Raw genomic sequence first — 13,616 nt, forward strand, 5'->3', positions numbered from 1 at the left:
ACATTATGAAGCAAAGGGAGATCTGGATGAAATGAATAAAGGAGGTAAATGGTGGCTCTCAAACTGCAGAACAGCCCATACAGCAGCCACAGCATCTGGAACATTTAACCACGAGAGACCATCCAACAGGCTGCTTTGGGAGCATGATGCTCAGACCACTCTTGTCCCAAACTTTTATTGGCAGCAAGTGGCTTTTGAGCCCTACTATGCATAAACCATTTCCCAGTTGCAACCCTTTTATATCATTGTCACTTAGACATATGTCCTCAGAAGAAAACAAGGGATCTTCCTCTAGATATAGCCAATTTACTTCAAGCTTACACCTACTAGATTTGGAAGAAAGATCTCTGCTACTTTTTCTGCTCTTGAACAGACAGCACTGACTGTAGGTAGCAAGGCAACTGCTAGGCACCCAAGTAGATGACAACAGAAAAGCTGCTTTAACATAGTCCCAATTTCTATAGACAGAGATTAATAGCTGCATGTTACAAAAATATGTGATAATTTCAGTTTTCTGCATCTTTAAACATATATGGAATGACAGCCAAGGAAATACTAGAATAGAAAATAACATTTCATTACTTTGGAAGAAGATTGATGCTCTTCCCCTTACACAGTTCTGGTTTTCCTTTTATTCTACCCCCCAGCCAGCTCCTTCCTTCCATAGTCATAATACTTCTTCCATTTCTGTTTAATGCAATTTTTTCCTTCCTATTATTAATTATGATCAAATAGCAGCAGTGTTAACATGAAGTAATGAATTCTGACATAAACACAAAGTTGATTGCACGGTAATTTTAATACACCAGCTTTCCCTTTTACCCATTAAGAAGCAGAAATAGATTAGCAATTTTAAAAGCTTTCTCTCAGTGCCCTACCAGCATTACTCCCTTGGCTATATAGATATGCATGGAAGGTGCTCATTATCTTTATGCTGCCTGGAAGCTAAGACACAACTGAGGAAAAAATTGTGGTTTTTTTCTGCTTTGCACTTGTGCCTGACTTTAAATCTCACTAATGCTCTTGGAGCACTATTTACAACCCACAATACATAGAGCTCCTACTGCATGCAAATTCATTTGCTTCAACACAGAGAGAGTTAGGAATCCCCAGTGCACTATGAAATTTTTAGCTGTGAGCTTGGGTGTGCCTCACTTTTGCTACCTTTAATTCTTATGAATCCCTACTGATTCATAAGGGTTGTCTTCATTTAAAGCACAGTAAAATATAACCTATTGTTCATAATATTGGATTAATCAAGGTTTAATTGCACAAAAGCAGATTGCCAAACTAGCTATTACTTTTCAGTTTGGAACAAAACATTAATCTCACCAGCCACAAAGGCTGCCTCACTCCCTCCTCTGGCCAACTGACAAATCTGTTGCAATTTCCCAAAATCCATTTGTTTCCCTTCAGAACCATGGCATCCTGTATTTTTCTTCTATTGAAAATGAGATAACGAATATGTAAAGAAAAGCATAAACTTCAAACAGGGATTATTTGCCCACAGCATATACTTAAAGTTGCCACAATAAGCTCTCTCAGAATTACTATTTTTTAAATAAAAATCAGATTATTTTGAGTAATTAGGTAAAGGCAATAAACCTCATTCAACATCAAGAAATGAAAAAGCACTTAAATCAATCTTCAAGAAACACATTTGTAAAAGCAATTGTAGATACCTTGGAATAGATATTTTTAAATTAAAAACTTAATTTTAAATTTAACAATTTCTTAAAGTTTGAAGTAAATGCAAAAATATTCCACTTGAGTCTGATGACAAAGTAATTCTCCCATCTCTCAAATATACTATGATGTGTCTACTGGACTACACTAACTCTTTAGTCACAGATGTTCTAGAAGGACTACTGAGTTCAATAATCAAAATTAGTCTTCACAAAAGACTACTTAAAATGCACAATGCATAGTGTTCCTAAAGCACTCAGTTTCTTTGAGATTTTCTACAATACAGGAGGTGAAAGCGACTTACCATTTACTACAGTTCCCACAACTTTTGCTCACGAGACATTGTTCTGGTATGTTTGCATCCTGCCCTTCAAAATGTCTCAGTAGGCTTCAAGGATAGCTATGCTTAGAGGTGATGGCATCAGCCCAAGTCATTGGAGGGCACTGACACCTCTATGTATAAGTAAACAATGAGAATTGATATGCTACAGGATTAGAGAGTTTAAACCATTAAGTGAGAGCATCAGACATTCAGTATTTTGCACTCACAAAGTGATTAAATCTTTCTGTGGCTGGCATATATTCTAAAGATAGAAAAATATGAATGCAGTATTTAGACTATACTATTATGTGTCCAGATATGTATTTATGCTAACTATACTATATAGTTAATGTATGTTCAGTGCCACTATTACTATATGCAGGTTACATTTCAGCTTTAGTGAACCTGGGGAAGCCAGTTTCATCTACCAGGTTAATCAATTAAGGTTCAAGGTATACTCACTTTGGGCTGACCTTTAACTACTGTAGTTGCAGCTTCTCCGGCCACAATTCCTACTCCTGCCCCTATCAAGGAGCACATCTATGAATGCAACAATGCCACCACTGGTGGGGATACCCTTGAAGGCATTGCATTTAATGAACAGATAGAAACTGCTTGTGGAATTTCCTCACACAGCTCCACCAGATAATAATCCTACTTCAAATATTCCATCTCCAAATGCTTGGAAACACACCTGCTTCTAGCTCTGGATAGAATCTGCTGTGGAATCATAGCAGATTTATGCCTCTCACATCCCCCTGTGAAGAATAAATGGGGAGCATGTAGTTCATAACACCAGATGATCCAGACACAATGGAAAGATTCCCATCTTCAGGTTAAATGCTGAATTGCCATTGTCTTTCTGTGAATTAGCGTAAAGGGAAATTAAGAAGCACTAGATAGGAAAATCTAGCATTGCCCTTTGGGGACGTGTGTGCTACACTGTAAAATTCTTTTCAGTGGGCCTCAGCCAAAACTCCTGTCCACTGTAGTGATGTTAATTCAGAGTCTACTTGTTTATTGTCAGCATCAACATTAATACAAACAAATAAATACACAGATAAAAGAAGAGTCACCTGTCTCATCTTTACATTACCATAGAAGACAAGGCTTAGCTTTGTGGACTGTAGATAACTGAAATCCATGCACATCATATTAAAATCACTTTCTTTTTTTTCCAAAGTGTTTTCCGTTTCAGAATATCATGTTAAATGTTTCTTGAAGTTTACACACCTCAAGGGAATCAGAGGTACCAAAGTTCATGGACTTTGCCAGGACAGCCCAGAGACTACAAGTGACCCTACACATTCCCCAAAGTACAATCCTCTGTGCTGCTTCCCAAGAAGGAGGAATCTGCTTACGTAGCCACCCTCAGGTTTATACAAGGACATCTCTGACTCTTGGCTGAATGCCTAGAATTGAACTTTTTCTTCTGCTCAGGAAGGTCCTGGGCAAAAGGTAGGGCAGGTTAGTGGTGGTACCAGCTCAGCATTAAGTGACCAAGACAGGAACATGTTATTTTCCTGAAAACCTGAAAAAGCTGCATGACTACTAGCAGATCTCCTCTTAGGTTAATATTCTTGTCCCCTATGGATCCTGTACCAAAATAACAGGAGAGTCACAAGCGTTTTCAAGGAGTCCTAGTAGACCAGGGAGAGCATGGAAGGAAGTAAAAAAAAATAGTTTATTCTTGGCCTTAAAGAGTGATCTGGAAACCCACAAGATGCAACATCATCCCTTTCTGCAGGGACAGTGGTGTGGAAGTCCTGGATGTCCTGTCATACACAGCCCATTGCAAGCAGCAATCATCTTGTCATTGATTCACTCAGCACAAGATCTAGGTCTGCCTAGCAAGCCTGATTTGCTTCCTAAGTACTATCAGTGTACTCACTTAATGGAATAAATTTTTGTGATGGAGAAGATGAGTACATGTGAGACAGAACTACAAAAGTATTTACAAATTCTATCAGAGTGATATTTTAATTTCAGATGAAATTTTGCTTAAAAGCCAGTGAGAGGATGTGGCACACAGAGAGGAGTCAGAAGAATATTATTTGTTCAGCCCTATGGTGAGAAGATCATGAACGATGAAGGAGCAGTGGACAGCATTTTTTGAAAGAAAACATTTAATATCTTCCACATCAGCACAGAATATGTGGAAGGCTACTATTTTCTACATAGAGATTTTAAAAAAGGGTATTTCAAAGCCCTCTGGGAGGAAAAGCAAGTACAGAAATCAAAGTTTAGGCTTTGTAAGTTCCTGGTTCTGTAGGATCACTCAGGCAATGAATGCCCAATCCAGGCAGCAGTGTGGGGTTTGACACAGTGCTTGGGTGTCACAGCAGGGGCTACGTCAGACTTGTTAAAGAAGGAAACAGATAGTTTGGGCATTCATAAATCTTCACTACCAAATATATAACTTACCTAATTAGTTGCAATTGACTGCAGAAATACTCATTTAGAGGAAAATGAAGGAAAACTCATGACTAATGAAAACTGGCGGAACTTCCCTGAAGTCACATTAGTTACACTGAAATGATCTTCTATGTTGCTAATGATTCTGTTTGTGCAAAGGCAGTCTTTTCCCCCTTGCCTGCAGATGAAGTATTTTTCTCATTAAAATTCAGCTCACAGATGTCTACATGAGTTGCCTTTACCTCTTTGACTGCAATGTATACACTCTTTAGATTATATGAAGGCAGATCAGAAAGAAATAGGGAAGAATCTGCAACTTTATATTTCAGTATCCAAATCTCAGGTAAGCAAGGAAACAAGAATGAGGACACATTCCAGTGTTCATAATTGAGATATAAATTTGTTGCAGAAAAAGTGAAGGAAAAAAATTAATGGATGATGGAGCAATGTGAATGAGGGGTTAGGCTGGAACAAGCCTGACAAATGCATACAGACCTTTGGCAGTAGTGACTGACTGTCCTCAGTAATCTCCCCAGCAATCTTCGCTGTACTGGGAAGGCAGTAAAACCTGTGAGGTTTAATTTTGGCCCTTCCCATTGCTTTTGTTACTGGATTTCGCATGGTTTGTAGACCTACCACTGGTCTCTCATCTCCTCAGAATGTGAGGGAGTACCACTCCACACAAAGTAATACTTTCTTGGTATTTATAAAACACACAAAATCACTAACAGAGTCAAGAGAGTCAATGGTCTAGCTACATAAACAATTGGTTGGTTTGATGAGTTATATTAAATGGACAGAAATCAGTGTGCTCCAAATTTACTGTTTATAAGAACATAAATGCCTTCAGAGTTTTTGATTTATCAGACAATTTACAGAAGATTTTGTTAAAAGAGGAAAGTATTAATTCTTTGTTTCCTCCTCAGACAAGATTTAGCAATATTTTACAACCTATATATAGGAAAAGAGATAAATGTACGTTCGGAGGAAGGAAATGCTACCAATAAAACACAAAAGAACTTATTCAAGATTAAAAGCCCTTCCCTTCAAAACTTCTGAAAACAGCCCATGTGTTTTCATCATACTTTTCTCAGCATTTCCTACTGTTGCAAATTTTTTTTTGGTGTTTCAGATATTCAGTTCTAATTTTTACAAAAGGTGGACATTATTTATTGGAGTGTCATGAGAGAGCCCTAGATATTTAATAACACCCAAAACAGATATTTAATAACACCCAGAAAAAACACCCAAAAGTTTTTAAGGTGCTAGCAAGAGGAAGTGGCTGGAAGTTGAATCCCCAAAAAGGGGCAAGGGCCAATGTGCTCAGCTTTGCAGGCTTGGTCATTTGTCTTGGTGAGAGGAGGGTTGTGGCTCTGAGCTCTGTTCCTAGGTTGGAGGTGGCAAAGCTGGGGAGCAAATAAGGCTCCGAAGGAAGCCAACAGAACAAGGGGATGGACATGTTTCACCCTCTGCTTGATTTTTCATATTTTACTTTTCAACACAAAAGATTGTGATTCCTTAGTATTCACAGCCATTTCCTTCCCTGAACTGTACAAGACCTTTCAAAAATTATCAGTGTCACTGTAAAGAGCAGAGGGATTGCTGACCCATTCCCCCTTTACCCCCGCAGTGTGGGAGAGTTGGATTCACTTTGGATCACAGAACCAGGACTATTCATTATAAGCAATTGCTAAAGCAAACAAATACTGGGGCTAAAGACTAAAAGAGGCTCCCTACATTAGTGTCAGACATCCATTGGAGGGAAGGGAACCCTCCTTATCCAACAGCAGCATTGTTAAATCAGGGATTTTGCACATCTAATTTAGCTTTTCTGACACATCCCTATTTATCTGGGATTTCAGATGGCAACTTGATCAGCTACACCACCACAATCTGGAAAATCTGCTGAAGTGCAAGAAATCTCTGACATCTGTGGGCCACTTACTCCTCAATGCATACACACTAAGTCTGGTGTTTCCAGATAATTTTGACTTCCTGGCCACACCATGCCATTTTGGGATGCCCATACTCCACAGATCTGGTGCTGTCAGGCAAACTGTGCATGAGTACATTAGGGCTTACAGAGTAGAGCAATAGCTGTGTGCAGTGTGGGGCTTGCTGCTGACCACCACATTTCCATGTGCTCCTGTCCAGGGTATGCCAGACAGGAGTTCAGTGCTGTGTGAAGCACGGAAGAACTGCAGGATTCAAACCCAGATTTCCTCCCTGCTTTGTAGTAAACCCAGTCAGAGGATGAAACAGCCATTTATCTCTCTTCTGCTCCCCTCAGTGTCTTATTATTCTGCTCCACAAGAAGCAGCTTTGTGAGGCTGAAGGCAGGTCCTTGAAGGCTGGCCCTTGTGATGATGAGGGCAGGCTGCAGGGACAGAGTCAGTGGGAGCTGGATCCTGTCACACAAGCTACCCTGGCGCTCACGAATACCTCAAATGGAGCTTTTTCAAAAATGGCTGCTCCAGAGGATGTTTCTGTGCAGAGACAGATCTGCTTGGGTGCTCTGGCACCATCTGGCTGGCCAGATGGACTGGAAATACCTAGGCTGACAGTGAGGTGAGTGCATCTGTGGTAACAGCGTCAGTCAGCATGTCAGGGACAGGGGGTATGTCCATGACCTGGAGATATCCATCCTGTGCTCTGGGCTGCACAGCCCAGACACAGCTTACATGTAAGAAAGTCAGAAATAAGAAATGTGTTTTAAAAGAAGCCTATGCCAACAGGGTGAGCACGTGGTAAGAACAGTCATTTTTCTTGATCCTCATAGTAAAACCTTTAAGTGTTTGAAAAATTAATGTTTAAATAACCAAACTGCATTATCAAAAAATCATTTAAAAAAATTAGAAAAGTGAACTACTGGAAACAAATTTAAACTGCAGTACCAGGATTATGAAGGATTTCAAATTCTAAGGCACTCCATAGTCCATTCTTGTTTTCAGACATGTCTGCAATGTATCTATGGAGCTTAGATAGGTTACAATCCTTTCCCTGCATTTAGAGGCCTCTCGAAATCTGCATCTTTTGTGTATTTGCCACATGATTAAAAAATACAAGAAAAACTTTCTATCACTTGATAAATAAAGTTCAGAAGAAGCCATGTTTGCCTGTTGAGAATGAGTATTTCTCTACTTCCTACATGAACATTTGCACACAATGTTATTTACAGGTTTCACTGCAACTTCTGGTTCAGCAGAACATACAAACAAAAAAATATGTGAAGGACAAAAATATATTCTGAGATAGCTTTTCACTAGGAATATGGTCAATAGAGGAACAGATGGCTCTTGGTCACTGGGTTGCATTCCTTGACCTGAAATTCACCATATGAACCAGTTTACTTATTGATCATACTGGGAGAGGCTAAAAAATGGATGTGCCAGAGACTGACTGTCCTTCCTCTGTCCAGTTCAGGAATGAGACAGTGGTAGAGCAGAGGTATAAAAGTGAAAGCAGATTCCAAAACCCACCACTGTAAAACTGTATTTGTACCAAGCATTCAGCAGAGGCAGCATTTGGACACAGATGTACCATGTAACTTCATTCCTGACAGCAGAGTCCTGTCAGACTCCAAAAATAATGTTTGGCATGAGAAAGAAAAGTGTTGTTTCTTCCATACAGAGGAGGAGAACAGGAGAACTCCTCTCTGTCCCTTTCAGCAGGTATGCAGTGAGATTGTCCTGGTAGCTGGAGATACATCTTTTGTTACAGAGAGTTTTCAAAGACCAGGCTGCTTTGAGAGAAGAACTCTTTGTCTGTCTTTCCCCCACTCCCTTCAACCACAGCAGCCCAGGATGGTGAACCTTAATGTTGAAAAATGTTACCTGAGGGCACAGGAGACCCGAGTCAGAGGAAAACAAAATAGTTATGTGGATTAAGTGAGGTGAGCTCATGAAATTTCTTCATAAACAGAAATGACAGGCTAGCTTGGGAAAATAAAATTTTCCTAAGTGTTCCTGACAGCAGAAACTGATCAATAGGAGCAAATATGTAGTGAACCAGACAATGACAGAAAACCAAATAAGGCTATCCTCTGGACTCGGCCAAACAAACCAAGTAAGGGAAAACACACAGGCCATGCTAAGGAAAGAGCCGTGCTCATGCATGCAAAGTGCCACCCCAGCTACTTGCAGAGGGGCCTGAGTGCATGAGGAGAGCCAGAGACACCATCTTCAGCTGGTCGTGACAGAATGCATGGGCTTTACCTTCATGGCACAAAGCTCCTCATTCCTCATGTTCTACCCGTGAGACCCCTTCTAATAAAACTGCAAACTCAGACTACAGCAATCCAAACACTATTGCTGTTCAACATTAAACATCTTCAGAGTTACCTTTGTGCTGGCTGCCCATGCACACGTGGATGATTTCACATCTCTTTTTTATGCACAAAGGCTTCCTGCTATTTCTGCACAATATTCTTACTAGAATCCAGCTGCTTTATTTCCATAACCTATTTTTTCATCATTGGCTTTTGTTTTGTCAAGCTTTTTAATCAAGAAGATGGATGTCAGGGTTTACACATGTTTTTGAGGTTCCCCAAGACAGCATAAAATCTTGATTGAAACAGAAATTCTGCATGATGTTCTCTCAATAATCCATAACCAGCTTGACCACTCAACAAGCCACAACAAATCCAAACTTAATTTAAAGTACAAATTGACTTTTCCAGATTACCATTCATTTTAATTAGTATTAATAACAGTATAAATTCATTTTTGGAAAGGTTCATGTTAATCTCTAGAGCCTACAGAGGACTACCAAAGCAGAAAATTTAATGCTTTGCAAATCAGTATGTTAAGAAAAGCCAATGCATTTTTGGTGTCCTGCTCAAAGTCCTTAGATCTCCAAAACCTTAAAACTTTGCTTGATATCCAAACTTTGCAAATGAATACTGATTAAAACAAGAAGATACAAACCAAATTACTTAACACAGACTGACCAGCAAAATATCTGGGTACTCTATAAATGTTATGGACCGTTTCTCCCCTTGAAAAAGTTCAAGTACAGTAAGATTAAGCACACATCCATCTCACAAAGTTCAAGCACCCCTCTAGCTTAATATTTTAAAATCTTAAAAAAAAAAAAGTCAGATCATCATAACAAGACTTAGTAGTTCCAAGTCAGCCAAAGAGGGATTCCCAGGCAAAAGCATCCTGAAAGAATCTGTAAGGCTCCTGACAGAAGTTCCCATGCAAACCAAGATGAGAGACAGAGTGTGTGCCATGCCTTGCCAATTCCTCTGTGTTTTCTACATCCCAAAAAAGGAGCCACAGTACAGACAGGGCTCTGAAAGAGCTTGGAGTAGGAATGCAGAAAGGTAATTCAATGTTACTTCTCTCAGCCTTGTGAGTTGTAAGCATTAAGTTACGCCAATGACCTGGAGTCAGGATTTCACACTGAATGGCTTACCCTGTCTTACACAGGAAATCTGCAACAAAGCTAGAACTGAACCTGGAGATGCAGATTTTGCCTTTCCTTTCTCAGTCATCGCTCCAACCCTCCTTGAAAGACAGGGAAAATATGCATCTATTTAATTCTGAATATGGGTGCGAATCTTACAGTTTTCATGTATATGTTTATTTATCTTATAACTTCAAAGTTTTTCCATTAATGAAAAAAATTCAGAGTTTCTGCTCAACAGATCTTAGACTGCAACTGTAGGTCATTTAATTAGAGAAAGAAGGCTATTTAGCTGAGGAAATAATTAATTTTGATAAATTGTTTTCTGCCTAATGACTATAGAGATGTATTTTAAACAATAAAATAATAATATTTTAGATCAAGCTACAGCTCCTAGGTTAATCAGTCTCCTACAGGAAGTCTTCCTCTCTGCATAAACAGAACCTTTCTATTGAAATGGAGGAGACATGACCTGTAAATGTTCTTTCATCTATATGGTACAATGGCTTAACTTCCTCCTTAAAAAAAATCAAAAAACCAAGCCTCCAAGAAAAGAGGATTATTTTTCTCTCTCTTTTCCTTCATCATGATCTTTCTTACACCTTGCCGTAGGCTATCCTGTCATTTTCAGAGTTTTGATTCCCTGATGAAACGGAGTATAATCTTTCTCACAGATGTTGCTGAAAGCACCAGGGAGCCAGCTTTGTGCTTATCTGTCCATGGGGTGCATTTATATTCTGCCCACACAGGTATGTTTCGGAATTAACAGTAATAACTTTTTCTGAGTACTCCAACAAAAAGCTGCCTCCAAGATCTCGACTGTGCCATAAAGTTAAATCACTCATTCTACCACAGGCAATGAATCAAGCAAGAGTTTAGAAATGTGATTGAAGAGTTACAACTGATTTAGTGCAAAACCTTGCATGCTAAAATGTATGGTTATGCCCAAATGCTGTGTGGAGGCCTGGCTCTACAGGCCTTGTCAAGCAGGAGTCGACATTGGCACTTGAACATTTGTCTTAAAGCAACAACCAGGCTGGCTTCAGGTGACCTGAAGACAAGCACAGCCTATGTCTTAATTTTTCCAACATGAGTGTGAGCTCTAACATGAAGTAAAAACCACCAAAAAAATACCCCACTGAAAATTGGTGAAACATCAGTCAAATGCACAGATTTATAGGTGTAACAAAAGAGAACACAGTACTTTTGAAAGGTTAGTGACTACCTCCTTTCATTTGGGTGCTGTCTGATTATTTATATATAGCACACCCACAGAAATAGCTAGACTCCTTTTGTCAGATTAATTTTGTCAGGTTAAGTAAGTGTTATCCAGTCTTACCTGGCAAGTCCATATTGACGTGATAATGAATCCATCATCTCTGAAGACATTGAAGATTTCAATGATGCCCCGTGAATAACCAAACACGGAGATACTGGCATCTGACACTGCCAGGTTAAATGTGAGGTAGTCGGTGGGCTGCAGGAGATGTCTTTGCTTATACAGGACAAAAATCACAATGCTGTTTCCAAACCAAGACAACCAACCTGGAAAAAAAAAAATCCATGGAACTTTATGATTTTTAAGGTCCCTTCCAACTCAGTCCATTCTATGATTAGATGAAATCAAAAAAGCAAATAAAGAAAGGAGCTGTTGAGTGTAAACGCATGACATATCTTCTAAAATTCCCTTTTGTTCCACTGGAAGTATATGAAACCAGATTATCCATTAGACAACTATGCACGATACCTTTTTGAGCATCTGGGTGCATTTCAGAAGAAAGAGCAAGTAATTGAGTGCAGCAATAAAACAGAACAAAGAGCTGCTGCTGCACCTACTGAAGATGTGCCGTTTAAGGGTCTAAAGTGGATTTTTTCCCTGACAGTTTTTTCCTTAAGTGGATAGATGAAACTCGTAAGTGTTACTTCTGGGAAAATAAGAAGGAACAAAGATTGGTAGAGTGGAGCAGAGACTAGAAACAATCTGCCAAAATCTGCAGCTGTTTAAGTTCCTCGTATACAATAATGGATACAGAAAGTTCACACACGTAGCCAGAGGGCTGCTTTACCAGTTCTCCTTAGAAAAGTGCAGCTAATACAACTAGATTTCTTCTCTTAGAACAATCTAGGATCTCCTTGCAGCAAAGTCTGTCCCAGATGGGAGTATTTTTCAGTAATACACATGATAATCTATATGAAGAGAATATTTGGAATAGAACTTCAAAGTCTCTTTTATTTAATTTTACAGAAAGTTGCATTCTCTCTTTCTCTCCAGGAACAGAGATGCCAGACTATTATGTGTCTAAGTATATGAGCAAAACACAAGGGAGATAACTGTAAACCTGTTGAAAATCAGACACTCTGCTGGAGGGACCTAGAGTTTCCAAATGTCTACAGCTATTGCTCTGCCCATCAGTGCAAGGCCCTGGTGGCTCGCATCCCACTTTTTGAAATTACATAGGTGTGTATAGATGAATGACTTTTAACAGGAATTATATAGATAAGTGTCCGGTTCAGTGTTGAAAATGTGGCTTAGCCAGTTAAGGGGGTGGACGGCTGAGCAGCAGGTCCGGCAGCACCTGGCTCCCAGCTGGCTCCAGCTTCTATCCCACAAACCAGCTCTGCCATTTCTGACATTGGTGGCCTTGCTTCACCTTGGCAAGGCAGAGCAAGACACGACCTCTTTTGAGTGTCTGCTGCCCACGACAGGATGAGGCACGCAACACCTGGTGGCTTATGCCAAGTTACAATATTCCCAGGAAAGGGAGAGAAGAGCTGACCCACAGCCCTCTGCCCAGGTACAAACAGCAGATATCCCAGAAAGGCTGCTGTATCTTGATCCAGCAAGAGATGAACAAACACAATAAAGAGGGGTGTGACATGGTGGCTCTGCACAGCACCTCTGGATATCCAAAGATAAAAAGGAAAGGAGTCTCTGCTATGAAAGATGGCTGATAGGTTTAATGTTGTAGCAAGGGGGCAGCTGCCTTCCTTCCGGAAGCACCGCCTCAATGTCAAGAATCCAGCACTTCACTACCAGGCTGCTGGGGATAGGAAGGGAGGGGAGAAAATTGCCTCCCCCTCTCCAGGCCATGTGGGATTGTCAGGAGCTGAAATGACAAAGAGCAAGGCACATGTTCTGTAAAGAAAGAGACTGGGCAGATACTTCCCGGTGAGGAGTTCTGGGCACTTTGGGGTGGGAGGGAGGTGGTTGATGGGAGTCTCTGTAAGGCTCTATGAACTGCTTCTTCTGCTGAGCAATTTACTTTCAATAGTTTCTCTTTGCAGCATTGCCAAGCTTCTGCTGCTCTATCTTTTTTAGTTGAATGAACATGTGAAAAGTATTTGAACTGGGAAGAGCTGAAATGTCAGCCTATGGTATTACCAGAAATAATCACTGGTGAGATGATACACTGAGATACACACACACACACACACACACACATTCTATGTATATCCTGTTACAAGACCAGCAATAATAAATATATCTTGTTCTGGCCACTAGGTGACAATGTTTCTTAATCAAGTCTTCTTTTGAACAACTGCATGCACTTTTAACTCAGGGATTTTGTGACTTTTGTTTGAATCTAGGTATTATAAATAGACAGAGCAGGGCACTGGGGGAGGAAGGCTTTGGGACTAAATAAGGATAGCCTGAAACGCAAATATGGGAGTTGTGTTGTCTGTGTATGTTGGTTCTACTCTCTGCAAGGTTAGATATGTATCAAGGCAGTAAATATGAAATATTTTTCCCTGTCCATATGAAGACATAGTGCTAAAATGGCAG

General features: G+C 40.0%; 1 protein-coding gene across 2 annotated transcripts in view; it reads right to left on the reverse strand.

Moving 5' to 3' along the window:
- LOC135444949 (opsin-5-like) overlaps positions 1–13,616 on the reverse strand; it is a 29,936-nt gene that overhangs the window by 8,539 nt on the left and 7,781 nt on the right. For both annotated transcript variants that reach the window (XM_064707007.1, XM_064707008.1), the window contains one exon: positions 11,172–11,377. In XM_064707007.1, the coding sequence (XP_064563077.1) occupies positions 11,172–11,377 (206 nt within the window). The remainder of the gene's footprint in view (positions 1–11,171; positions 11,378–13,616) is intronic.

Source organism: Zonotrichia leucophrys, chromosome 3, assembly GCF_028769735.1.
Source record: "Zonotrichia leucophrys gambelii isolate GWCS_2022_RI chromosome 3, RI_Zleu_2.0, whole genome shotgun sequence".
Lineage (NCBI taxonomy): Eukaryota > Metazoa > Chordata > Aves > Passeriformes > Passerellidae > Zonotrichia > Zonotrichia leucophrys.